This window comes from Panthera uncia, chromosome X, assembly GCF_023721935.1.
Source record: "Panthera uncia isolate 11264 chromosome X, Puncia_PCG_1.0, whole genome shotgun sequence".
Classification (NCBI taxonomy): domain Eukaryota; kingdom Metazoa; phylum Chordata; class Mammalia; order Carnivora; family Felidae; genus Panthera; species Panthera uncia.
This window is the reverse complement of record NC_064817.1, coordinates 32053510-32080773: the sequence shown is the minus strand read 5'-3', so window position 1 is coordinate 32080773 and position 27264 is coordinate 32053510. Positions and strand designations below refer to the sequence as shown.

At 42.5% G+C, this 27264-nt stretch overlaps 1 protein-coding gene across 3 annotated transcripts in view; it reads left to right on the top strand.

Annotated features, from left to right (window-relative positions):
• The window catches only part of SRPX (sushi repeat containing protein X-linked), a 111806-nt gene that overhangs the window by 24264 nt on the left and 60278 nt on the right, over nucleotides 1-27264 (top strand). The window contains exons 1-2 of one of the 3 annotated variants that reach the window (XM_049643688.1): nucleotides 23481-25886; nucleotides 26682-26741. The exons of 1 other annotated variant lie outside the window; for it this stretch is intronic. In XM_049643688.1, the coding sequence (XP_049499645.1) occupies nucleotides 25823-25886; nucleotides 26682-26741 (124 nt within the window). In that variant the 5' untranslated portion in view covers nucleotides 23481-25822. Of the gene's footprint in view, nucleotides 1-23480; nucleotides 25887-26681; nucleotides 26742-27264 lie in introns of those variants that run through there. One more of the 3 variants, XM_049643692.1, reaches the window with a different exon arrangement.

Sequence of the window (27264 nt, the reverse complement as noted above, 5' to 3'; positions counted from 1 at the left end):
AGTGTCCACTTTTGTGTTTGGGCTGACCTGAATTCAGTCCAAGGGAAAGCTACCACCAATTCAGTGGCACTTCAAATTTTGTCTTCTTCTCCAGTCTGTCTGCTAATGTTTATGTTTCAGAGTCCTCAGATAGCTGTTCAGTGTACCCTGTTTGGGTTTGCTAGTTGCATTCTGTAGGAAAGTCAAGGTGGAGTGTATTTACTTCATCATACCCAGACCTGGAATCTTGTGAGCTGTTCTGGTAATGTTATATAATCTTTTACGTGGTGGTCAAATGGGTGATTTCCTTCCTCCTGTCTTCCTTTATTTTGTTTCTTCTTTCTTTCCCACATTTTCTTCTTTTTTTTAATGTTTATTTTTGAGAGACAGAGCACCAACGGGGAGGGGCAGAGAGAGAGGGAGACACAGAAACTGAAGCAGACTCCAGGCTCTGAGCTGTCGGCACAGAGCCCAACGTGGGGCTGGAACTCACCAGCCGTGAGATCATGACCTGAGCCGAAGTTGGATGCTTAACTGACTGAGCCACTCAGGCGCCCCTCTTTCCTACATTTTCTTGATTGTGGTACCAAGTATATTGGTAGACTTTGATAAATAACTTCTTACTTGACTTCATTGCAGATGCTAAATATCCTTTTTGCATTTGCATGATGTTTTATAAATATTACAATTTTGAGAAACGACTGGAATGCTTTGCATTGGAACACACTTTCTGCTCACCAAAGATATATCTAGTAGGATGAGATTAGAAAACAATCACAATTTAAAAAGTTGGGAATACTAATCTTATGGAGTCGAGTCACTCTGAAAGTTCAAAAGGATAATATACTTCTAAGTGACACAGGTGTAAGTTACTTTTGTTCCTTTAAATGAACTCAATTCTATCTAAAGTTTTTTTTTTTTTTCATAACGTAATGCTGGTAATGATTGAAGGAACATGACTATGCAGAGCAATTATACATCAAAGGCCTCCTTCTTTTGCTTTATTAGATAGCTCATCTTAGTGGCAAATGAACGATCCTATCTGTAGCCTGAACAATGGAAACTGTGGAATTAATGGAGATTCAGTAAAACATGATTTTTCATACAGATGAGGCTCTTGGTGAACTTTTCAATTAATTACTTTAATTTTGGCACTCGTATTGGTATCATGAAAGTAAAAAGCTTTAAAACGTAAGTGAAGGGGCGCCGGGGTGGCTCAGTCAGTTCAGCTTCTGACTTTTGGTTTCAGCTCAGGTCATGATCTCATGGTTTGTGAGTTTGAGCCCCGCCTTGGTCTCTGCGCTGACAGTAGGAATCTGCTTGGGATTCTTTCTCTCTCTCTCCCTCTCTCACTGCCCTTCCCCTGCTCTCTCTCTTTCTCAAAATAAATAAACTTAAAAAAACATAAGTGAAATTATATCCATTTTATCTATAAAAGAGCGAACTCGAGGAACTGTGTGGTTCTTTTCTACTTTAGTCAGGTGACTGCTTTCTGCAGTAGACCCATGAGCTGTGCAGGTCATGTACTAGGTGGCCCTAGCTCAGGTGATTGGTTCTGCTTCCTACTCCCACCCACGCTATTTCCAATCACAGAGGAACCAACCATACGTCCTGATTTTGTGCAGACATCTGAAATTGACTGCAGCTTAATTCGAGCGAGAGCTGAGGTTCAGAAAACAACATTTGCATTAACATCCAATTTCTGTTCAAAACATCAGCAAAAGCCAGCGGCGCCTGGGTGGCTCAGTCAGTTAAGTGTCCGACTTCGGCTCAGGTCATGATCTCGCGGTTTGTGGGTTCAAGCCCCGCGTCGGGCTCTGTGCTGACAGCTCAGAGCCTGGAGCCTGTTTCAGATTCTGTGTCTCCCTCTCTTTCTGCCCCTTCCCTGTTCACGCTCTGTCTCTTAATAATAAATAAGTGTTAAAAAAATTGAAAAAAATCAGCAAAAGCCAAATCCCCCAGTTTAATAGGCTCTTTTGAAGTCTTCTCTTGTGAGACAACAGTGTTGATGTGTAATTCATCATTAGCTCATAGAAATGCTTCAGGAGTATAAGTCAGGATCGAATCTAAAATGGGGCCATGCTGCTTTTGACTGGAGCTTCCAGTCCCACGAGCCGAGACCTTCCCTCCTTTCCTCCAGCCACTCTGTCATTGATCAGTCCGATCATCCAGCTCATCTGTGTCCTCATGCTCACTGTCTTGAAATAAGTCTTTCCCTCTGTGGCAATGCCTGTGTTGAGTTTAACGATCTTCAAAAGAATACACCAACTCCACTTTTCAACGGGAGGACAGTAAGACTCAGAGACGGTGGGGCTGGCCGAGGTCGCGCAGCAGCTGGCTGGTACCTCTGCTACCCACTCCACTGTTTCACTCCCAGTCTTCTAGAAGGGCACCGCGCTGTTCCCAGAACCTCACCTCTGAAGGTACCACAGTGCATTTTTAGTCTGCTTACAACGTTCTCTCCGCACTTTTTAAGAATATGAAAGAAAACAACCTGTGACGATGTTAGAAGTCAGGATGGTGGTGTAATTCTGGTTGTGGTCCATTTCTCGAGTGGAGTGTTTTTACGCGGGTGTCTTCAGTTTGTGACAGTTCGTTGAACCGTGTACTTTTCTGTAAATAAAACATTTACAAAAAAGTATCCGGAAGAGAGAAGTGCACAAGAGGAGAGAAGTGGCATGTGGCACGATTCCTGATTTTTTGCTTGGGCCTCAGAACTTAAAAATTCATTTTCCTCTTCAAGACCTTTTATTCTGCTCACCAGGGTACTTTTGCTTCCTGGCACCTGCATCGTCTTTGTACCATCAGTGCTGCAGAATCCTACTTAAAAGGAGGTATTTGCCGCAGCCGAAAATCACAGTGATAATCATGCAGTGATTTTGGTCCCCACCCCGGGGTGCTTGCTTGTTTAATATTTGCTGTGCACGCTTTCTAACAAGCCAGGGCACATCTGGATTTATAGTTTCCCTGCACGTTTGTGCTCCAAGGCTCCGACAATATGTGCGAGGGAGTCTGTAGCTTATTTTCTAAATGACAGCACTGAAACCTCTTGCTTTTCTCTTTTTACATTGGATCCAAGACATAGGAAATGATTCTTCTTTGAAGTTTCTCTCGTTCCACCCCCCACCCCCTTCCTTTTATAGCCGGGGAGGGGGCAGGAGCCCAAGTTTGTAACCAACAGTGGATTGAAAGCCATAGATTCTTCCCTCCTCCCCAGGGCTGACGAAATGATCTTGTGGAGGTGTTCATCACCCTGCCTTTTCATTATGTCTCTCTCTTATGTTTAGAGTCTTCTTTGGTTCTTTCCTCCACCCTTCTGCCCATCTGTCCCTCCCCAGAGCCTGCTTTTCGATGACATAGAAGCCAATCTGGGAGTCTATGTGCGATATATTATTTGGTATTATAGTTTTATAGGCCCACAGAACCTTAATCTTGGAAAGGGCCTGAGATCTCCATGCTCCTCCCCAGCACAAGGATCCCTGGCTCACTCCCCCCTACCCCGCCAGCCTCCCCCAGCCTTGCAGGAACATTTCAGGCTCCTTGAGATTTGATGGCGTCTGAAGATGGTCTCAAAGCCTTAGAAAATTTTTCCCCAAATTGAGCTGAAATTAGCTTCTGGATAACTTCCAAACACTGTCCCTGTTTTTCACTTTGGGGATTATGCAGACCAAATATCTCTCTTTATATTTTCACCCACGAGAAATCGGAACACAGGCATTCTTGTTTACCCTGAAGTCTAGTTTTCTTCAGACAACAAATTGAAACTTTCCTCACCATTCAAGAAACATTTTAATTATTTGGTTACTTATTTCCTTGTTATTAAAGCTAGTGCATACTGGTCACTTTTTGGTTTTTCTTTCTAGCCTCTTCTAGCAGGTCTGTGTCATTCTCTAAATGTGGCCCTAGAGTTGGTCTAAATGGCCTGGTATTCCTGGTGTAGTTGGTTCAGTCTAGAATAAACTGCTCTTCTGTAGTTTAGCCTCTGCCCTCTTGCTGGTCACTGTTGCTTTCTCTTTTTAACAGATTTCTTTTTTTAAAAATTTTTTAATGTTTATTTTTGAGAGAAAGCGAGAGAGAGACAGACAGACAGAGCATGGGCAGGGGAGAGGCAGAGAGAGAGGGAGACAAAGAATCTGAAGCAGGCTCCAGAGCCATCAGTACAGAGCCAAGCATGGGGCTCAAACCCACATGACATCATGACCTGAGCCAGCCGAAGTCGGACACCTAACCGACTGGGCCACCCAGGTGCCCCATGTTGCTTTCTCTTTTCAAGAGGGTGCTTCACCTGCTAGTTCACAGTGTGGACAACTAGCTGACCAAGTCGGCCAGGGCAGATCCCCACACACTGGGTTTGTACAGCTTAGTGCGGGAAGAAATATACAAGACTTCATGTTTATAATCTCTATTCAGTTTCTCCTTGTAGATTTCCAACCAGCTACTGCCTCTGATGATTTCTTCATCTGTTGTCTTGCCCATTTGTAGCCATTGCTGCCGATGCCCCGCCCCATTTCCCCTCAGCCCACCTTCGCATTCTCCTGCAGCCCAGGTAGACCGTTCCCACTCATGCTGATGGTTTCTCGCCTCGGATGTCCCTGTGTCTCAGAGGCTTTGCCTGCAGGCTTTCATTGGTGCTGTGGGAGCTTGCTTCGCAGAAAGTTCTGGAAGAGTAGAAGATAAAACACCCCCGAGGCCAGCCCTCAGCCAGGTAGGGGCGGGAGTCAGTGCATAAATACCCACTCTGCAGAGCTTCCCCAGTTGGGAATGAGTGTGGTCGTCTCCAGAAGCAGCCTGCTCATTAGCACACCTTTGTGGACTTTACTCTTTTTTTTATTCTTACTTCCCCTAACTTTCTCATTATGGTTTCTGCAGTCACCTCCCAAGTCACCTACCTGCACCCAAGTCCTTATCTCAGGGCCCGCTTTGGGAGGAACAAAACTAAGGACCTGTCCTCTCCAGCTTTGTGACTTGTGAAAATTATTCTTAATTCTTCAGCTCCTAGAACTACACAAAGCCCTACGGCATATCTCCTGAAGGAGCGTCACCCATTAGTGGGTTATAAACTCCGTTTCCTGGGTCATGACCAGCACTTAAAAAAAAAATTAATGTTTATTTATTTTTGAGAGAGAGAGAGAGAAAGAGACAGAGTGTGAGCAGAGGAGGAGCAGAGAGCGAGGGAGACACAGAATCTGAAGCAGGCTCCAGTCTCCGAGCTGTCAGCACAGAGCCAGATGTGGGGCTCGAACTCGGGAAGTGCGAGATCATGACCTGAGCTGAAGTCAGAGGCTTAACCAACTGAGCCACCCAGGCACCCCTTCACCAGCACTTTTTTGAAACTAAAATGGAATAGAACACAAAGTATGAGAAGGCATCACACCTTAAGTATTGTTCTGTGACACTATTTTCCGTCGTGTAAATGTATATGTTGACTGAGTCACTAGATACAGTTTATTTCTCACTGTGGGTTGTGGTAAGAAAAAAAGTTGAAAAGTCACTGCTTTTGCAAACACAGTATATAAATCAGTATTTTTTAGGGTATTTATATCAGCTTCAAGTATTACTGTCCAGACACAGGGATATCAAGTGAGAGTGTATGGGCCTTCATGCAAATGCAATGTGTTGTATCAGAGGGCCATTCTATCAAGTAAACCAAGGAAATGAGGTTAATTTGGCCTGATTTTTCTTTTTGAACCAGGGCGGATTCCAAATTATCCCTATTTAAAAACATTCTCCTCATTTTTCTGTTTAAAAAGACCTTCTCAAACAAAACTGAGGATAGAATTGAAGATTTTCCTGTCTGTAGTTTCCACACTCCGTATGTTAACCGGTTTGAAAATTGCCCGTCCTTCGTCTTTGACATTTCTTTGGTTCCCTTTTGTTTTTCAGTGATTACAAGGAATCGTTCCATAGCCTGCCCCGTATGTCCTTTCAGGCCCTGAGCTGGCTCTGGAAATTTGAGCCTGCTGGGGGTCTCGCTGCTCTTGTTTCAAACCCTCTTCCCGCTGTGTGCTGTTTTTCTACCTCTGATGGTAGTTCATCTCCACAGAGGTGCTGGAAACATAGCAGGAGTTGAGAGAAGCTAGTCTTCATCCGTTAATCTGTTAATGTTTCTACAGCCTCTCAAGTAGTATAAAATTCATCTTTATCTTCTTGTCACCATAAAGCTCTCTGTTGAGATGAAAACATATGGAATCTGGGCACTTTATGTCATAATACGATGGACAGGATGCTGCTCTTGCCTGGTCACTAATTCAGCGACTCTTCCACGTGACTATGGGAGTAGCAGGCCATGGTGGAAGCTTCTAGATTCCTGAGAGGCCAAGACAGCGTTTAGGGCCGGGTGTCGAAAGCCAGCTGGCGCAGCAGCAGCAGGGCCGGCATGGCTGCCTGGGCTTTGGGCTTGCTCCACTCTGCCCCACTCCCAAACTCACCCCCTTCCTGCTTTCCACCGTTGAAATACTTTAGCTCTATTCTCTACTTGCTTTTTTGGAAATAACTTATTAAATAATTGTAAAAGTAACACCAGGCCGTTGAAAAAAAATCCAAAACGACTGAAAAGCATCATGTGTGAAAAAGAAAATCAAGTCACCTGTAATCTACCACCCAGAGATAACCACTTTTAATGTTGGCGTTTATGTTTCTAGGCTCTATTCTCTACGTACGTTCACATAACGACACCAGTGTTATTTATCCATCTGTGTTTGGGTAATCTGCTCTTTGTAAACTTAAAATTTGCGGGGGTCCCCTTTCCATTCTAATTGATATTTTTACCAATAAAATGTTGGCAAAAATTTCAAAGACACTGAAGAGTTGGAAACATTTTTATGGTGAACAGCCATATGGTACCAACTCAATTCCACGATTAACATTTACTGTACATGCTTCATTGCGTATCTGTCCGTGCCTCTATCCGTCCATCAGTGTATCTAGTTTTTTAAAATATATTTCACACGTATAGACCTTAACACCCGCCCCCATGCTTTAGTCTGCATAGCATTGTCATTTCAATTATTTTTTGTATCATTATTTAAAAAAAAAAATTTTTTTAACGTTTATTTATTTTTGAGACAGGGAGAGACAGAGCATGAATGCTGGAGGGTCAGAGAGAGGGAGACACAGAATCTGAAACAGGCTCCAGGCTCTGAGCTGTCAGCACAGAGCCCGACGCGGGGCTCGAACTCACAGACCGTGAGATCATGACCCGAGCCGAAGTCGGCCGCTCAACCGACTGAGCCACCCAGGCGCCCCTTGTATCATTATTTTTAATAGCTCTGTCATAATTTATTTAACCAGTCCCCTTTTGATGGACATTAGAGTATTTTCAGCTTCTTGTTAGGATAAACACCATCACAGTGAACATTGTGGTTTATGCACACTTCTCTGTTCCCTTAGGATGAATTTTGGAAGTGACTGGCATACGGTTCATGTGTGTTTTTAAGGATCTTCATGGGTATTGCCAGTTTGCTTTCCAGACAGACTCCTGCCAATTGCACATCTATAAGCGATATGTTTCCCCACACTGTAAGAACACTAGATACTGATGATCTTTTAAAGTTTTTCTAATCTCTTTGGGAAGATACATTTTATGAATTTAATTTATAAGCCTTTTCCCTTTTGTTCTTTCCCAGACTTCAGATCCTTTCTCGTCTTGCCATGGTGATCAGCACTTCCAGGCCCTTCTCTCCTGGATAGTCTTCATTCAGAACCCTAACTTCCCATTGCAGAGATGGCAAGTTCTGTTGTCTGTGCACTTGGCCTTGCCTTCAGTTGACCTGAGCCCCGAGAGGCCTTTTCTGTCCACTTTGTTATATTCTCATCAGCCCTTTCCCACATGTATCTGACCCACACAGAAGGTTTCTCCTGAGCATTAGTGGTAGCGATGGTAGGATATTGGCATACGTATTAAAGCAAGAAAAATTTTCGGTAGGCTTTAAGGAAGGACCGTGGACCATCCTAGAGGTAAAATGTTGGGAGTTGCTTGAGACTTGGCTGGGACAGTATGTCCTTGAAGCTGGTGTCTGCATCAGATTATCTTCTGAGAGTGTTTCCAGATCTAAGACTCTCTAATTTCATTGGCAAAGCATGCCTTTTACTGGAGGCTCAAATGGTCATTCTTAAGAACTTCTAGGATAAACAAGTTCTTGTAATTGCAAACAAATGAAAAACCAACCTAACAAACTTTTTGCATCAAAGACGTTGTAATTGCTCTGGTTAAAAAAAAAAAAAAGGTTTAATTAAACATTGAGTAGAACAAAAGAATATATAATATGGGTAAAGTCATAAACAACAACAGCAACAACAAATAGCTGTGTACTTACCAGCTAGTTTAATCAAACAAACATTATCAAAAAAGAACATAAGCGTTATCTCAGAGTCCTTGCTACGTGCCTCCTGGATTCTATCCCTTCTATCACCTCAGAGGTAACCAATATCCAACCTTCAGGTTAACCATTCCTCAGGCTTTCTTCATAGTGTTACCAAATATGTTTGTATCTCTAACAATGTATTATTTATGTTCGCATGTGTTTTTGACTTTTGTGTGAATGGTCTCATACTGAATGTATTCTTCCTCACCTTGCTTTTCTCAACATTAGATTCTTCAAATTTGTTTATATTATTGCATGTAGTTTTCGTCGGCTCATTCACATTACTCTATAGAATCCCATTGCATAAATATGCCCTCCTTTATTCATGGTGCTCTTGATGGGTATTTGGGTTCTTGCTAGTGTTCTGTTATCACAAACAGTGCTGTGAGGAAGATTCTTGTGCATTTCCCTGGAACAATGTGCAGGAATTTTCTAGAATGAATACCTAGGTGTGGAATTGCTGGGTCACACTACATGCATAATTTTGAGTTTGTTCAGCAATACCCAGTTGTTTACTAAAGGCACTGTATTGTACCAATTTGTACCAATTTAAAGTCCTACAACCGATGTGTGTTTCTTGCGCTCACCATCGTTGTCAACATCATTGTGATCTCGTTAGATTTAAAAATTTTTCCCAAACTGGTTGGGTGTGAAATGGTATCACTGTGGCTTTAATTATTATTAATGAGATTCTAGTAATAATACAATAGCAGTAATAGTGTAGTCATCAATTCTCCTGGGAGGGTTTTTTCATCTTCCATTCAGTGCTAGGGTGTAAGACAAGAACTTTTCTTTGTAGGCCTGGTACATGGACTGGATTTATTTCTAGCTTACTCTTTACGCTGAGTGTGTAGACGTTTGACATATCAGCTCTGTGTGGGTGATGAGGGGAGGAGAGAGGTCTCCTCTGAAACTTTCAGTCTTCAGTGAGTCCAGTCCATGGAAGTCAAAGTTCAATTTCAATAGTTGTCCTCAGAATGAAAGGTGAAACCCAACCTGTGCTTATCTGACCAGGTTCCTGCTTTTGCATAGGTTTTGGCCTCTAAGTATTCCTTCTTTCTTGCAAACTCGAAGTAGATTTCAAATAATTTTTCAAAAATTGAAAATTTTTACTTGATTTTTGTATGATCCCAGTCAGGCTACAATGGTTCACATGTTGCTTGAAATAGAGTCCTAACTGCTTGACTTTGCAACCGGTTCCCTTTCCAACCTATAGTTACTTTTAAATGTATTGTATGGGGGGCACCTGGGTGGCTCAGTCAGTTAAGCATCTGATTTCAGCTTAGGTCATGATCTCATGGTTTGTGGGTTTGAGCCCTGCATCAGGATCTGGGCTAACAGCTCAGAGCCTGGGGCCTGCTTTGGATTCTGTGTCTCCCCCTCTCTCTGACTTTCCTGAACTTGTGCTTGCCCTTTCTTTCTCTATTTCTCTCTCAAAAATACATAAATATTAAAAAATTCTAAAATGTATTTTATGGGATTAGACCAGCACAATCTAGTAGTTTGATGGGTTGAAGGACACTTGTACCTCAAGTTCACATACTATAAAATTCTATGTGGAGATGGCTACCCCATCACTTGTTCAGCATTTTACACTAAAACAAAGGGGTGCCTTTGCTAAATTGCTAGGATGCTTCCCATGTACTGCCCGCTTTTAGTTTTCATTTGCAATTCCTTGCTCAGCGTTTCATTGAAGAGCGGTAGTTTCTAGGACACATCTGCATTCATGCTCTAAAAATGCCCATGTGTTGCTTCCCCAGTGCATCCTTACTGATGAAAAAGATTCCATACCTGATTTGATTTCGTTGTATTGGATTTGAGTGTGACATGACTACCATACATCTAGAAAAAACTTTCAAAGACCAATACCACCCCAAACAATTTACTGCCAACTTTTGTAAGGGGTGCAAAGTAGTGTGCTTACATTCTTCCTTCTCTTTATGAAGGCTTCATATGAATACATTGATTAAATAAATACTTGATGTAAATCACCCAGGGCGGTGCCTAGGGTAGTGTCTGTTCACTAAATGGTAGGTTCTTCTTCTTCCTTACAAGCTGTGAGCACCTGTGTTAGGACTCACGGGTGTCTACTTTGGCCAATAGGCCGAATAAAGTGGTGCTGCACAGAGCTGCTTGTGCAGGATGAAGGGTTGGAGGAATCACTGCTACTTCATTGCATTTACCTTTTATTTCGCTGTTTCCTTCTTACCCTGGACTTGCATCTGCTCATCAGGGTGCTGGAAAGTTGTGCAGAAAGATGTGACTTTGGCAAAGTTCCCTTCAGGGTGCGTACTTCCTTCCTCACTGGCCCCTGGCTTCTGAGAACTGGCCTCAGCCCCGCAAATGGGGACTTGACCAGCTCCACCAGTACCCTCTCTGCTTGCAGTCTTGCCTTGACCCTGGGGCTTACTGGTGACATGAGTTGCCGGAGGAAGGACAAAGGGAGCTCGTCACTGCAGGCCTGTCTCTAGCAAGGGGCTGGGAAGGAGCCAGCATGCCAACAGGCTCCTGTATTGACAAGTTGCAGCATCCTTTACAGCAGCCAAGACAGAAAAATGGGATTTTGTGTTTGCATCTGGAATTTCTGAGCTTTGAATTCTTGGACCGGAGGATTCTCAGTAAGAGAAACCAGGACGCACATATAAACATCCATATGGGTATTAGTCTCTTTGTTAGACTCTAGGTCGGCAGATCAAGACCGCCAACTAGCAGCATGATTGTACTGGGAATAGGCTGAGCTTGAATGCTGTGTCCTGGGGCTGGGGCGGGGAGCAGCAGATGTGGGATGTTGTTGCAGGAGCTAGAGAGAGGAGAATGCCCTCTCCTTTTAGTGAGGACTGAGTCACCCCCCAGGAACATTATGACTTAAAATGGCTCCTGTGGACTCTTCAGGGGATCTGATCACCATTTATAATATGGTTTCCAAGGGAAACCCAAGTTCAGGTTGTAAGCAGCTGACTTAAAATTGTACTTTTGGGACACTGACGTGTGTAGGTGAGAGGCACTTGGGCTCCACTCTCACCAGTGCCTGAAATCCGGCAGGGTTACAAGCCATCCTGTGCCTCATTTTGGGCAGGAGGCTACATGTGGTATTTGTTGGATGATGACACCAGAAGCCCATTGATGCAATATGCTGCCCCCCACTCCCTGTTCTGCTACCTGAAGTTTTCCTGTGAGGATCGTGGGGTTTCTACAATGAGAAGGGAGCCTTTTTTTTTTTTTTTTTTTTTTTTTTTTTACCTATTCTGATCTAATGTATTTTGTTGAAAATAAAGCTGGTCCCAGTGAATTTGTTTAACACACTAATGTGTTTTAAAACCGAGCTGCGGTATTGTTTTCAAATAAGGGATTGGAGGTGATATGCCGAGACCGACTTGTTATTCCAAACCCGATGTCCTGCCATATGTTGTGGGCACTCATTTTGCTCAGATGTGAATTGATGGCCTCCTGTTGAAGTCAGAAGTCTTGATGGTGAGTAATAGAAACCCATCTTGAACTAGCTTTGGCCAAAGGGAGATGGTATTGTTTTATGTAAAGGCAGGAATATGCTGTTGGGCCCAAGGAATACTGGAGCCAGGGACTCAAATTCTGTGGCATCTCTCTTTCTCTCCCTCTTTCTCTGTTTTTTCTTTGCTTTTCTCTGGTGATTCCATTCTCTTGGAGATTAGCATTTTCTTTGAGACTTAACCTTTGTCATTGGCAACTACAGGGCTCACATCTTCCTTACTTTACCACCAGAGAAGAGTCCTCTGGAGGTTCTGATCGTCCCAGCTTCATTCATGTGATTGCCCCTGTGGTCAGGGGATGGGATAAAGCCATCGCCACTAGAGTTGCCCAGGTGGCATGGGGAACGATGTAGTTCTCCAAAAAGAAGGGTCTTGTTTCATGTAGAAGAACACAGTAGATGTCCCTCACACCTAGACCCTAGGGATAGCGCCAGGCATTGTGTCCTGTGTCTTAGCCTCTCCCAACAAGTGTTGTGCGAGGCCTGCAGATTATCATTTTGAAAACCAGAATTGCCATCCGCTCAGCTCCACCTTCTTTTTTTCCCCCAGAGCTTGAGTCTGCCAGTGAAGATAATGATAACTGACAGCAGCCAGCGTGTGACTGTCAGTTCAAGGGCACTATATGGGAAATGGGTGCTTGCAAAATCAAAGAGAGGAGCTACCCCCAAAGAGAGCGTTCTACCTCCTATCATGGGTGGAGTTGGCTAAATAAATCATGCGTGAGGGCTTCAAGGGAAGGCCAGGTTTTCATCCTTGGGTGCTCACGCTCCGTCTTCTGCCAGGGAACCAGAGAATGTTGCAGAAGGACAACGCGTCAGGTTTTAGCTGAGCAGGCTGCAGCCTGGCACTTGTAGACATTTTCACAATGTTCACGTGAGGGCTGTTGACTCGAAGTGTCTTTCCTCGCAGGCTCTTCTCTCTCCCTCCGTCTCTCTACCATTTAATCTTTATTAAAATATCATTGTACAGCTGTGCAATGAAAGGCTTCCTGCCTACCCTTCCTGGTACACGCTGCTGCAATTTCATTTTCTTTTCTTAGTAGCTTGCTTGAATCCTGTTATTCTCAGTTTTGCCACAATGTGCCAGAATTTTGTAAATTATACCACTGGTTCAGTGCCAGGAATGATGTACCAGTTGCCACTTTATTTGGGCAGCTTCTTTGAATCTTAAATACAGTATCTGTTTCTATAAGTGCAGCCTTCACTAAGGGAGATGGGCGTCTCATTTTGACACTGATGGGACAGCTCGAACAGACCAGTGGTGTGGGGTACTTTGTTAGTTTCACTGGGGCAGGAAGAGGAAATGAAACCCCACCATATTCCTTGAGGAGTCTGATGTTTAGCTGGGAAGGCAGACTGGAACCATATGGGTGGCCTGGGACACACACATCTAAAATGACTTCCGAAAATCCAAAGCAATAGAAGATCAGTCCTAATTCCAAAAATGTGAAGAGAGCCTAGCCATGTGAATCGGATTTAAAGTAAAGGTTAGAGAAGACAAACGAGAGGAACCAGGCTTTGAAATGGCTCTTAAAACAGGAAAGGGACTAAGAAGGAGGGGAAGGACTTTTCAGGTTGGTTGTGCCAGGAAGGCATGAAGACAGAAACGAGTGGTTGTAAAGTTGTAAAATCTGATTTACGGTCAGAGGAGTCCAAGCCTTCTTTCTCTTATCATTGATATTCACTTCATTCTCGGAGCGCAGCTTACAGTCATGAACAAGGTAGCAAAGAGTTGCTGCCCTCCCAGCTTTACATTCTAGTGCCTGGCTCATAACTACCTCATGGGGTTGCACCGAGGACTTGAAGAGGCAATGAAAATGAGAGAACCTGCTGAAGGGTAGTGATTCCCTCTGCTAATTGTTTCTTACTAGTCAGAGGGGGAGGAGGAGGGCAGGTTGATTTGCTTGACCACAGTGATCTCAACGACAGGTTGAAGGTGGGACTGTTGTGAGAGAACATAATTTGAAAATATATACTGTCCTCTATGGTCGCTCTCTTTTGCAGATGAGCAAATTGAGGTTCAGGAAAGGCAAGTGGCTTCTTCCCCAGTTGGGACCATACAGTTAGTAGAGGGGCTGGAACTTAATCACGGGGTTCTTCCTTTTATTTATTTATGTATTTATTTATTTTTAATGTTTATTTATTTTTGAGAGACAGAGATAGGGTGTGAGCAGGAGAGGGACAGAGAGTGAGGGAGACACAGAATTTGAAGCAGGTTCCAGGCTCTGAGCTGTCAGCACAGAGCCTGTCGCGGGGCTCAAACTCACGAACTGTGAAATCTGACCTGAGCCGAAGTCGGACGCTTAACTGGCTGAGCCACCCCAGTGCCCCAGTCCCAGGGCTTTCAATTGCATCACCCTACCAGCCAGGGTGGCCATGGGCAGTTGAAGAAACTCAGTACCTGCTTGACTTTCCATGGGCTTGAACATCCATGTCCTGAACAAATCAGGGGGAAGCAAAGGCTTCTGTCACAGCTCCTGGGGGCCTTTCTTAGGTAGATATCTTCATTTTGAGGGAAGAAACAAAGAATTAACACGACAAAGCCATTACCTATGGGTTTTTTAAATACCATATTCAGAATCACTGTTTTTCCAATTATTTTGACTGAGACCCATAAGAAGACATATATATTCTACTGTGGCCTATTATTAGAGTGACTATATCATTTACTGTCCAATTAGGAGGCTTTCGAGTGTCAAAAGGAGCGCTGTTGATAATGCTGGGACAACAGACACAAAATTGAAGTTTCCAGTGCAAACTGGGGACACCTTATCACACACACCCATGTAATTGAAACAAAGTTGCACAAAGCAGCATTTATATTTAATACAGGTAGCAGACTGTGCTATTTTCTTTTTTTTTTTTTTAATTGAAGTATGGTTGGCACACAATGGGTCCATTAGTCTCGGGTCTGCGACACCGGGATTGGACAAGTATATACATTACGCTCTGCTCACCACAAGGGTAGTTACCATCTGTCACCATACAGTGTTATTACAACACCATTGACTGTATTCCCTTGGCTATGTTTTTATTCCCCTGACTTATTCATTCCATAACCAGAAGCCTGCCTCTCCCACTCCTCTGCACCCATTTTCCCCATCCCCCTCCTCCCTCTCTTCTGGCAGTCACCAGTTTGTTCTCCATACTTAGGGGTCTGTTTCTTATTTTTGTTTGTTTATTCATGGTTTAGTTTTTCGATGGCACATGTAAGTGAGATCCTGTAGCGTTTGTCTTTCTCTGACTGGTTTCACTTGGCATAATCACTAGGTCCATCTATGTTGCTGAAAATGACAAGACCTCATCCTTTTTCATGGCAGAGGGGAATATTACTCTGTAGTATATAATTACATACATAATGTAATACATAATGTGTCTATGTGTGGAGATATATATATGTGTGTGTGTATATCTATATATCTATATCTATATCTATATCTATATCTATATCTATATCTAGATATAGATATATATATCTTCTTTAGCAATGCATTCATCTATCGATGGACGCTTGCAAACCCTGCCATTTTCAATTCTCTTTAACTACAGAAGTACCTTATGACCCATTACATTGGGTTAAAAGTTTAAAACGCGCTACTCTAGTTGATTGTTGGTACATGTCAGGGGCTTGGGAAGAGAGAGAGTGTGAAGTGAATGTCTTGAGATACACTGTACTTGTCCTATCTGAACATTTTGGTAAACGTTCTCCCCCAAGAAAAACACTGGTGATAAACATTTCTTTCATTCTATTCCTCGTGATTCGGGAAGGGTTTAGATTGATTGTTCTGGATCCACTTGTTCCACTTGGAACAGGCATCTTCTTGGTGTACTCACCCTCCCACTCCCACCCCTTCACTTAGGTTTGGGCTATCTTCGGTTAGCCTGCTACTGACTTGGATGAGTGAGGCTTCCAAAGAAGAGTGGCTCATTTATAGTTTCTGGCCCTCTGCATACTTTTTCTGGGCCTGCATCTTGAAGTTGAAGCTCTTGTCAAATTAAAGTGTCTAATCTGCTCCACTCCTTTACACACACACACATTTAGGGGCTCCTGGGTGGCTCAGTTGATTGAGCGTCCGCCTTTGGTTCAGGTCATGATCTCGCGGTTCATGGGTTCGAGCCCTGTATCGGTGTCTGTGCTGACAGCCCAGAGCCTGGAGCCTGCTTCGGATTCTGTGTCTCCCTCTCTCTCTGCCCCTCCCCTGCTCACACTCTGTCTCTCTCTCCCTCTCAAAAATAAATAAACATTAAAAAAATTCTTTTTTAAAAATTAAATAAACACACACATTTATACACAGCTCCTGGGGGTGCCGGGTGGCTCAGTCGATTGAGTGTGTGACTCTTGATTTTGGCTCACATCATGCTCTCCCATGAGATCGAGCCCTGTGTCTGGCTCCGCGCGAGCGTGGAGACTGCTTGGGATTCTCTCTCCCTGTTTTTCTGTCCCTCCCTCCCTCACTCACGTGCACGTACGCTTTCTCTCTCTCTCTCCTTCTGTCTCTCAAGATAAATAAACTTAAAAAACATAAATATTCACAGCTCCTGGAATGGACTCACTCTTGTGCTTCTTCAGTGGCCTCCCATATATTAAGCAACCTTTGTAAATTTACCCACGGAGGAGAGAAGGGTTACCACTCTACCCTCTGTCTACCCTTCCTCAGGGCCTCCAAATATTTGAACACTCCTATGTGCTACCAGGAGCCACAAAAATATGAGATGCAGTAGTAATATTCCACAGCAATAAAATCACTTTCTGTAGGTTCCCTGTTTGTAAAGATCTTAGATTGTGAAGGCACACAGTGGGCAACAGGGGTTTTTCTGCCTCAAAGGATAAGCTACAGTAATATTTTGAGCCCGAGAATCACTTTTTTTCTAAGGCAGATCTTATCATCTGATCATCTGAATCCATAGACTAAATTTGACATAGTTTATTTTACTAGAGGATTGAATATGTGGCTTTTCCTGGTGGTTATTGAGAAAAAAGTATGTGTGTATACACACACACACACACACACACGCACACACATTATACAAGATAGTTTAGTTGAAGGAGTTTGAAAACATCCACAGTAAACTTCGGTAGCACTGAGGTTCCTGACTGTACTTAATGCTTTGAAAATTCTCGAAAAACATATTAGGCCAGATTAAGTTTGTCATATTTTAATATTTTTACCAGAAGCTCATTTACATGCATAATAGCTCAAGGTAATAGAAGCCTAAAATATAATACACATTGAATTCAATAGAAAATGGGATTATAAACCATCAAATAAGAAGTTTATAAAAAAAACCAAGCACTGTACCAATTATTGTATTTTAATATAGTACTTTAAAAACCTATACATATGCCATTTGACCTTTACAGCAACCCTATGACACATGGCCAGTTGGGGTATTTGACTTTTAGGGAGATTCAATGGCTGTCTTAACTTGGTCCCCCGGAAGCTGAGTCTGTGGCTTGTGGAGGGACTGCTCTCAGGGAAAATCTACAAGTGAGGGAGGGGAGCAAAAAAGTGCCGAGCAGGGATCTGGTCTCAGGTAAAATCTAGCAGCATAAGATGCTCAAAACCATATATTCTGCCAGGTTGCACTCCCTCCCCCACTCAGCCGTCTTAGGGGACGCATACCTCAGTCTGTACCTTCTGGCACCCAAAGACTCATGTCATTCCCCCATGCAGAATCCATTCACCCCCTCCCGAGGTCCCTAAAGTCTCATCTCATTCTACCATCAACTCAGAATCCACAGTCTCATCATCCACATCAGGTCTGGGTAGGTATGAGCCCCCTCATCTATACTTCCTTAGCTGTTACTCCTTAAATATAGTTTTTCTTTATCTGGAGACCTGTAAAACTAAAGAGATAAGTTATCTGCTTCCCATGCACCCAGCCTACAATGGTGGGGTAGGCATAATATAACTGCTATAGACATTCCTTTTAAAAATGAGGTTAGGGGTGCCTGGGTGGCTCAGTTGGTTAAACGTCTGACTTTGGCCCAGGTCATGATCTCATGGTTCATGAGTTCAGGCCCCATGTCGGGCTCTGTGCTTGTTTCAGATTCTGTGTCTCCCTCTCTCTGCCCCTCCCCAGCTTGTGCTCTGTCTCTCTGTCTCTCTCTCTCAAAAATAAATAAAAACATGAAAAAATTTATGTAAAAATGAGGTTAAATTGGGGGCATAAAGTAGTCACTGCTCTCTAGAAACTCAGAAATCTAGCTGCCTCAATTTTGGTAGTTTATTGGTTGTGTGTCACAGTCTGAAAATAATGCTTTTTATTTTTTTATTATTATTTTAAAAATTTATTTATTGTTTATTATTTTTTTTAATGTTTATCTTTTGAGAGAGAGAGAGAGCATGAGCAGGGGAAGTGCAGAGAGAGAGGGAGACACAGAATCCAAAGCAGGCTCCAGGCTCCGGGCTGTCAGAACAGAGTCTTACGCCGGGCTTGAACTCACGAACTGTGAGATCATGACCTGAGCTGAAGTCGGACACTTAACCTATTGAGCTACCAAGGTGCCCATATTTTTTTATTTTTACAGAGAGAATGTAAGCAGTGGGGAGAGACAGAGCGGGAGAGAGAGAAAATCCCAAGCAGGCTGTACACTCAGCATGGAGCCTGATACGGGGCTCAATCCCACAACCCTGGGATCATGACCTGAGCCAAAATCAAGAGTCAGACACTCAACCAACTGAGCCACTCAGGCGCCCCTGAAAAGAATTCCTTATGATTCTCTGCCCTCTTGATTCCAATCTCTGAGCACTATTTTATTTTATTTTATTTTATTTTTATGAAAGATCACACCTGTTGACAGCCAAGCAGTTCTGTGAGCCTGCTTCCTGACAGGACAGTTCTGGGAGTTCAAAGACCTTTCCTCATTCTGTAATGTTTCTGTCTTCTCCGTCATGCTGGGGATATTTCTGCATATAGACTTCATTAAGAACATTGTGGGTCTTCTGTGAATCTTCTTGGAATTCACTTCATTAGACAAAACCATAGCCACAGATTTTATAGATATAAGCTCTCTTCTGCTGTTTGGTTGAAAGGATCTGTGAGACACATCCTCATTCTCTTTCAGGGACCTATTGTATGATTGAAGATACTGAGGCACCACCTTGATTTAACAAAGGATTTGACAGTCATCAAAGTCATCTTTGGCTTCGTCTTTAGCCTCTGTTTTCCTGGCAATGCCCTGGGTTTGATCTTTGTTCATAAGCCATCCAAATGTCCTTTTCACTTTATTGCGGCTGCATTGTAGCCCCTTTGGCAAATCATTTGGTAGCACTAAATCGTCTGGCTCCCACAAATAAATACCCTCTGGCTTCCAATGGTACAAAATACCTTTGTCTAAACATCCAGATCTCTCCAGCATTGTCACATTTCAAATTTATGTACCGAAGCCGTACCGAGTAGGATAAAACCATTCCAGACACATAAGCATAAGAACACATGATTTATGTGTCATCAGAAACTTAAGGGGATTTTTCTCTACCAATTCTGAGTCACATACTAGGTATACAAGGCATATTAGACATGGTTCTCACAGCTGAGCTCTTTAGAGACATAATCTGTCTCCACAGAGTATTTTTTAAGTTTATTTCTTTACTTATTTTAAGTAACCTCTACACCCAATGTGGGGCTCGAACTCAAGACCCCAAGATCAGGAGTTGCGTGCTCTTCCAACTGAGCCAACCAGGCGCTCCTCCATAGAATATTAAGTCGAGGCCTATGCTGCCTAATGTGGTCACTCCCAGCCACATGTGGCTATTTGAATTTAAAAGCACTCTGTTCCCCAGTTGTACTAGCCATATATTTCAAGTGGTTAATGATCACATATGGCTAGTGGCTACCCTATCAGACAGCAGAGATATAAAACATTTCCATCATTGCAGAAGGTTTCCTTCAACATCAAAATCTAGGGGAAAAACAATACGATCTAATAAAGATAAGCATTTATCTCTGGTTTAAATGTATTTATCTCTCTTCTCCCATACTAAAGGAGATACTGCATGCTTCAGTAAACATTCTGATAGGCTTTATAGTAAAGAATGCCATAAAACTGTGGTTCTTCATATCTTTTAGATCATGGACCCTTACTAAAAGCTGAAAGTTAGCAACTTTCCCCCCAGGAATGTGTGTATTCATGTACCAAAAGGCATGTCTGATTACAGAGGGTTCATGGAGTACCCCCCACAAAACCCTTCCATTGATTCTCTAGAAGGCCAGGGACTTGGATTAAGGATCTCTACTGTAAAGTGAATTTTATTTTGCTACTGACTTTCAGTATAAAATTGATGATGCAGTTTGCTATTTAATATGATGACTTCTGATAATAGTAAGAGTATATTTAGAATAATGATGATGGGGAAAAACAAAAATTGCCTACAGACATTAAGAATGCAGAGCTGTCTTCAAAATAACTGAAACATAAACCCAACCCTTTGAACTAAAAATTAAAAATATAACATAGAACCAGCAAATCTGTCAATTTGGATCGTGTATCACAATCAATAGAGAAGTATATAGTTTTAGCAAATTGGCTACATTTTCATTAGTCTCAAATGCTCCCCCCCACAACCATGAGAAAACTTTTAGGGTGGTAGAAGGAACATTCTACTAGCCTTCTAAAATCTAAATCCCTGGAACCTCTGGGTGGCTCAGTTCATTGTCCGACTCCTGATTTCGGCTCAGGTTGTGATCTCATGGGTTCATGAGATTGAGCCCCACATGGGGCTCTGAGCTGACAGTGCGGGGCCTGCTTGGGTTTCTCTCTCTCCCTCTCTTTCTGTCCCTCCCCTACTCACACAAGAGTACGAGCATGCTCTCTCAAAATAAATAAATAAAAATAAAGAAAATCCAAAGTCCTGTTGTAACTCTAATACACATAACGGGTATGTTTTAAGGGTGATTTGGTGCCTCAGTAATACATGGGACATTCAGAATGATAGCATGGGATTCAGTAGACCAGGAAGACCCTTATTTGAACTGTGGGGGAGAAAAGTGGCTATGTCTTTGGAAATCTGTTGAATTAGATGAAGTTTCTGCAAGGAGAGCAGAATTATAAATGGAATTGGCTCCAGGTATGGCTGAGGGACAGAATCCTTCATGGCACCGAGTTTCTGATTTCTGAGTCAATGTAGAATTTGTATTTGTGTGGAAGAAGCACTGAAGCATTCTTTCCAAAGAGTGGTAATCTGAACCATATGAGGACTGATTAATGGTTGTCATAATAAAACCTCAGTTAACCAGAATTCTAAAGGAATAGACTTTCCGAAATAACGAAGAATGTGTTAGGGAGCCTCCTTCTCTCCTCCCCACCCTCTGTCTGTTTCTTCCTTCCTTTCTTTTCATTGTAACCCTATGAAACATCCCCAATATGTATGAATCTCTTTTACTGCTTATTAAACTCTAGAAGTAAAAGCCACTGAACAACATGTTCATCTTTGGTCCGTCCTGTCGTATTGTTCAGTATGTTCATTTTGTAGACTGGTCATTATTTTTTATAGAAATTGATGTATGCATTTAGGCTGAATATAAACTGGACACTTTTGGAGAGGGATGGCTAATATCCATTTATTTTCTTTCCACTTCTTTTATCCCCTGTCAGTAATAGGCAGTAAATTTTTCCTTCAGTTTGGATGCACTCAGCTGCGAGTACTAAACAATGCTACTCATAGAACCTTAAATTGAAAGGACATTTATTACTGACCTAACAGGAAGTATGGAGGGAAGATGTCTAAGTTGGTTTAGTAGCCCAATAAGGTCATTACAGACCCCAGATTCTTGTTATCCTTCCACTCTACCATCCTCAGCTGAAAATCTTTAGGAGTCGCCACATCTTACCTCATGGTTGCAAAATGGCTGCCATAGCTTTAGGCAGTCATCCTTACACAATAGCTTCCAAAACAGGAGGAGAGAAAAGAGGGCAAAAGAATTTTCTACTTGTGCGGTTCTCTCTTTTATCAAGGAGAAAATCTTTCCCATATGCCCCATCCCCCCAAATCAGACTTCTTTTTACTTGCCATTGGCCAATACTGGGTTTCTTGCCTACCCTTGGAACAGTCGTTGGCAAAGGGGAATTCCTGACTTACAGCCATTATAGTTCATCTCCTGGGGACGGGCACACTGCTGCTGAACACAACCTGGGGGTCTTTTAGCAAGAAGAAAGAGGAGAATGGCTGACAGGCTGACAGTCAGCAGTCTTTGGCAAACACAGATCCTTCTTGCTTTTGCGGGGCTCCCTCTTCCCTGGCGTACTTGTTATTGCAGTATGCAAAAGCCATTTGCTGTTTGCCACCTGTCAGTGCTAGGGAGACAGATAATGGTGGGTTGGGATCTAGGCGGAGGGGGATGGACCAATGTAAGTGAGCTGCTAATCAAGATGCTAATAAAGGTAACCTCTGCCAGGATTCTGAATTGAGATAATCTGAAATGTCTGCCTTGCAGTCTCTAATTTAAGTAAAAGCAGTAGTGAGAATGCTTGACTTTGGGTTTGAGCCGGCCATCCAAAGAAACAAATGAAGAAAAGAAAATGGTTGCTTTACCCCTGCCAGGGAGAGCGCTGTGTTCAGCGTGGTCATGTGAACCATCTCTGTCTCCTTTCAGCTCATTATCAAGATTTTCTCTTTCCTTTTTCCCGAGGCGTATGTCTAGACGTGGAATGGCTGATATGAAGGGTTAGTTTCAAACGCAGTGCAAAGCTTCTCTTCACCCTAGTAGTACCAGTTGTACTCCACCAGCGGAACTTGAGAGTTCCCAGTGTGCCTGGGTGGCTCGGTAGGTTGATGGGTTCGAACCCCGTGTCAGGCTCTGTGCAGACAGCTCAGGGCCTGGAGCCTGCTTCAGATTCTATGTCTTCCTCTCTCTCTGCCCCTCCTCCACTCACACTCTGTCTCTCTGTCTCTCTCTCAAAAATAAATATTAAAAAAAAAAGAACTTGAGACTTCCCGTATCAACTCATTCTTGCCAGTTAAATTTGTGCCAATCTGATGGCGTGAATTGGTATCTTGATATATATTGTCCTGATCACTAGTGAGGTTCAGGAGTCTTTCCTAGTAACATTTTGTCCCATTTGCTTTAAATTCAGGAGTACTTGTTCATATTTGTCATTTCTTTCCATTGGACTGTTTTCTTCATATATCCTGGATAGTAATTCTGTATTATATGCATTGCAAATATTTTCTCCCAGTCTGGGACTTGTCTTTAAACTTTGTTCACGTGTCTCTTATTACACCGAATTTTTACATTTTATTTTATTTTATTTTATTTTATTTATTATTTTTTTTTAACGTTTATTTATTTTTGAGACAGAGAGAGACAGAGCATGAACAGGGGAGGGGCAGAGAGAGAGGGAGACACAGAATCTGAAACAGGCTCCAGGCTCTGAGCTGTCAGCACAGAGCCCGATGCGGGGCTCGAACTCACAGACCGTGAGATCATGACCTGAGTCGAAGTCGGACACTTAACCGACTGAGCCATCCAGGTGCCCCCCGAATTTTTACATTTAATTTAATTTAATTTAATTTAATTTAATTTAACTTAATTTTATTTTATTTTATTTTATTATTTTATTTTATTTTATTTTTTTTTATTTTATTTTATTTTATTTTATTTTATTTTTTAAGCTTATTTAGTTTTGAGAGAGAGAGAGAGAGAGCGAGCACACAAGCAGGGGAAAGGCGGAGAGAGAGGGAGATACAGAATCTGAAGCAGGCTCCAGGCTCTGAACTGTCAGCACAGAACCCAGCGTGGGGCTCAAACCCATGAGATAATGACCTAAGCCGAAGTCGTACACTTAACCGACTGAGCCACCCAGACATCCCCAGAATTTTTACATTTTAGTGTGGTGAAGTGTAGCAGTATTTTCCTTTATAGGTTATTGTTTGTAAGTTTTAATAGTCTTTCCTTACCTCATGATCATGCAGATATTCAGCATTTTTTTCTCCCATTTTTGGCTTTCAAATTTAGGCCTATAACCTCTCTGGAAATGTTTTTTTGGTGTGGTGCAAGATGGGACTCATTTTTTTCTTCATATGCATATCCATTTAATCTTAGCATATTTATTGACCTTTCCCCCCACTGATTAGTCCTCCTACCTTATCATATTCCCAATTTGACCTACATGGTCAGTATTATATGTATATGTGTGTGTATATTCAGTTTTATGCTTCATTCTGTATGTAGTTTGCAGTATTTGCTTTTTTCCTTGGCTGTATTTCATACACATTTCCCTATTGCAAACTTGATTAGTGGGTATATAATAGCTTGTTGATAGAGGATAACGTGGTTGCTCATTCCCCTATTGTCACATGTTTAATTTTCCCTCTAATAAACAATATGTGGCAAATGTGTCTTAAAATGCTGATCTACTGGCAAAATGGGACTGTGCACCCCAGGGTCACCTGCCTCCCCAGTAGGTCTCAGCCTCTTCCCTTCTCTGTGGAGTGTCCTCCCCCACCATGCATTTACATATCTCAAGTTATCTGTCAATGAGCAAGTGTTGTGGTGGTCATGGATTGCCCTGACCAGATCTTCCTTCAAGGAAGGGCCAGTGGTCTCAGCTGGAGGCAATGCTGGCCTTGGTCAGCCATAAGCTTTCAACCCCTTCAGAGACTGCCTCAGCTGTTGGGAGTGCTTTGCCCGTGGTCATGTCCTTCCAACGTGGGCCATATCCTATGGCTGATGGAGGCAGGAATGTAAAGGCTCAGCCATTTATACCCAACCTGAGAGGGTGTCCTTGGGCTGACATCAAAGCTCGACTTGTCCCTCTGTCCAAACCTGTTTCCTTCTTAGTCCCTTCACAGGGGTTGATCCCTAATAGACCTCCTGTGCGCTATACGCCATCTCACAAGCCACTTCCCAGAGAACCCAACCTGTGACAGTTGCCTTCTTTGCTTTGAACCAGGAATATAAGTCCACAGCCTCTTACTGCCCAGGTAGATGATATGGAGGCCAGGCTAACTTGGGGGAAGAAGGAAGTGCTCTTAATATGAAATAGATCTCTTGACACTTTATATGAGCTATGCCATATGGGCTTGAAGAATCCAGCAATTCTTTGAGGAATCCAGTTCAACTCTGAATGTGGAGAGAAATGGGGGCAGGGTGGGAGGAGAGGGACAGCAGATTCTTAAACATTTCTAATATATTCAAAATGTATTTTGGAAGCTAAGCTTCTCTGAATTCTATGCATAATAAAGTTTATTTTCCATTGTGAAAGTAATACATGTTTATAGTAGAAAATTTAGACGGGAAAGAAGAAAAACATCCAATTAGCATAAGGTCTTCTAAGCATTGTTTATTTTGAATTTGGTTGTTTTACATTGGTATAAATCACACCATTTGTATAACTTTGCCATAGCATATTGTTTACTTAATGTTATAACCTTTTCCCATGCTGTTGTATCTTTTTATAAACATTATTTTCAATGGACCCATTATAGTATAATCCAATGAATATGCTGTGGTTTATTTAACCATAATATTGACTATTTGGTCTGTTTATAGTCTTCTGCTATTATAAGTGACGTTGCAAAGAAATCTTTGTGTGCAAATTTTTTTTCCTATATTTAATATTATTTCCTTGGGATAGATTCCCAGAAGTGGGATGACTCGATAAAGGGGTTTGAATGTAGGCTTTTGATTCGGGTAGCTAGGTTGCTTTCCTGAAGGGCAATACTGGTCTTCACGTTCACTTTTTGCTATTGAGTGAGGAATAGTTTACGTAACTTTGTACCTGTTTGAGTGGCCAGAAACCTGGAGCAAAGAGAGACACAGAACTGGGCTTCCCTAGGTGGGGGGAGTAGGGGCTTTTTTCAAATGGACATGGTCCAGCCTTCATCACCTTCCCACTTTCAATTTCCATGCTCTCTCTCATCCAGAATATAAGTAGAGCAGGGACCATGACTCATTCACTTATCCTGTGTGGGGATTTGAAAAGCCTCATGATAGAGAGTGTGCTTGCCCTTGCCCTTGTCCCTCTAGGTAAATGTGTGACCATGATGGTGCTAACTCCATGGTCAGTGATCAGACCAGGAAGTCTAAAGGGAAAGGTATGTAAATTTAAGATTAAGGTTTTGAAGTTTGGGCCCTGATACCAATTTCAAGATTAAGATTGTACCACTTACTGGAATTCGGTATTGGATATTCTAAAAATGATTTGGTTCCAACTGCTAAATGAGTTTAAATTTTAAAATTGAATACAGACTTTCCCTCTAAGGCTGTGGTTTTCAAGGGTAGCAAGACTCATCAAGAAACTTTACTTTAGTGATGCCTGGGTGAGAGGCTCCAAATAAACATCCAGATTGTTGACTTCGGCCCTCATTTCCTACAAATTTATCAAAGTAGCTTTGCATTTCTTTTGTCATTAAGATTAGACATTTGATTTGCCTCCTTATCCTCCACCCAAATTCATTTTACAAGATGGACTGATTTTCAGGTACCACAAACACTAGGTTCTCCTGGGTTTTCTTTGACTGCCGGAGAAACCGTAGGCCATGTCTGAGTCACACACATTTTACTGCGTCTCCCCTGGCATGAGATTCATATACATTGGCGTCTTCTCAGAGCGAAGTTGACTTTCTGTCCTGAGTCCAGAATTCCAGTTGGCTTGTGGTGATTCCAAAGCAGACGGAGGTTCGTTTTGATTGGCTCTGGCAATCTCAGCCCAGCCAGGTTCACTCTGAGAGGTGCCCCTGTCCCTTCGTGAATGGCCACCGAAGCTTTCACTCTTGGCTCTGCGTTCTAATAAGCCCCTCTTGCATGACTGTTGCCAAAGCAGTGCTTCAAAATATTCGTCCATATCATGTGGCTCTCCTTGCTGCAGTTTCTATTCTTTTTTATTGTAGGATCTGGAGACTCACCGCTAGAAGACGATGAAGTCGGGTATTCACACGCTAGATATAAAGGTGAATGCTTTGCTTTTGTGCTAATGGGGACCTGCTGATGCCAGGAAAACTTTCCTTTTTGCCCTGCAGAGCAGACTATAATAAAGTGACCAGACAATGCATTAAAGTTCAAATGACCTGTCGGGGAAAAAAAAATGTATTTAAAAATTAATAAGCATATGCTCCCATTTAAAAACAAAATGAAGAGAAATGAAAGAAAGAAAAAGCATTTGGAATTCTCTGAAGTGCTGTCCTTCAGAACCGCGGTGGTCATTTTATTCTCGTAAATTTCTTTACTGTCCTTACTTCTGCAAAGCCAAGCTCTAGCTGATGAAAGTGAAAATCAAGCCGTGAATTCTGCCTGATTCATACATTACAGCCAGAATGGTCCAGAGTAAACCACCTAAGGTTGAATCTGGACCCCGTGCTGCTAATGTACTGAGATGAATGGGGAATGGGAAAACTTGATTTTCATAAGCTCATTTCACTGTGCTCTTTCTGAGTCCAGCTTGGCTCCCGAAATGATAAGTAGAGTGTGTTGCCA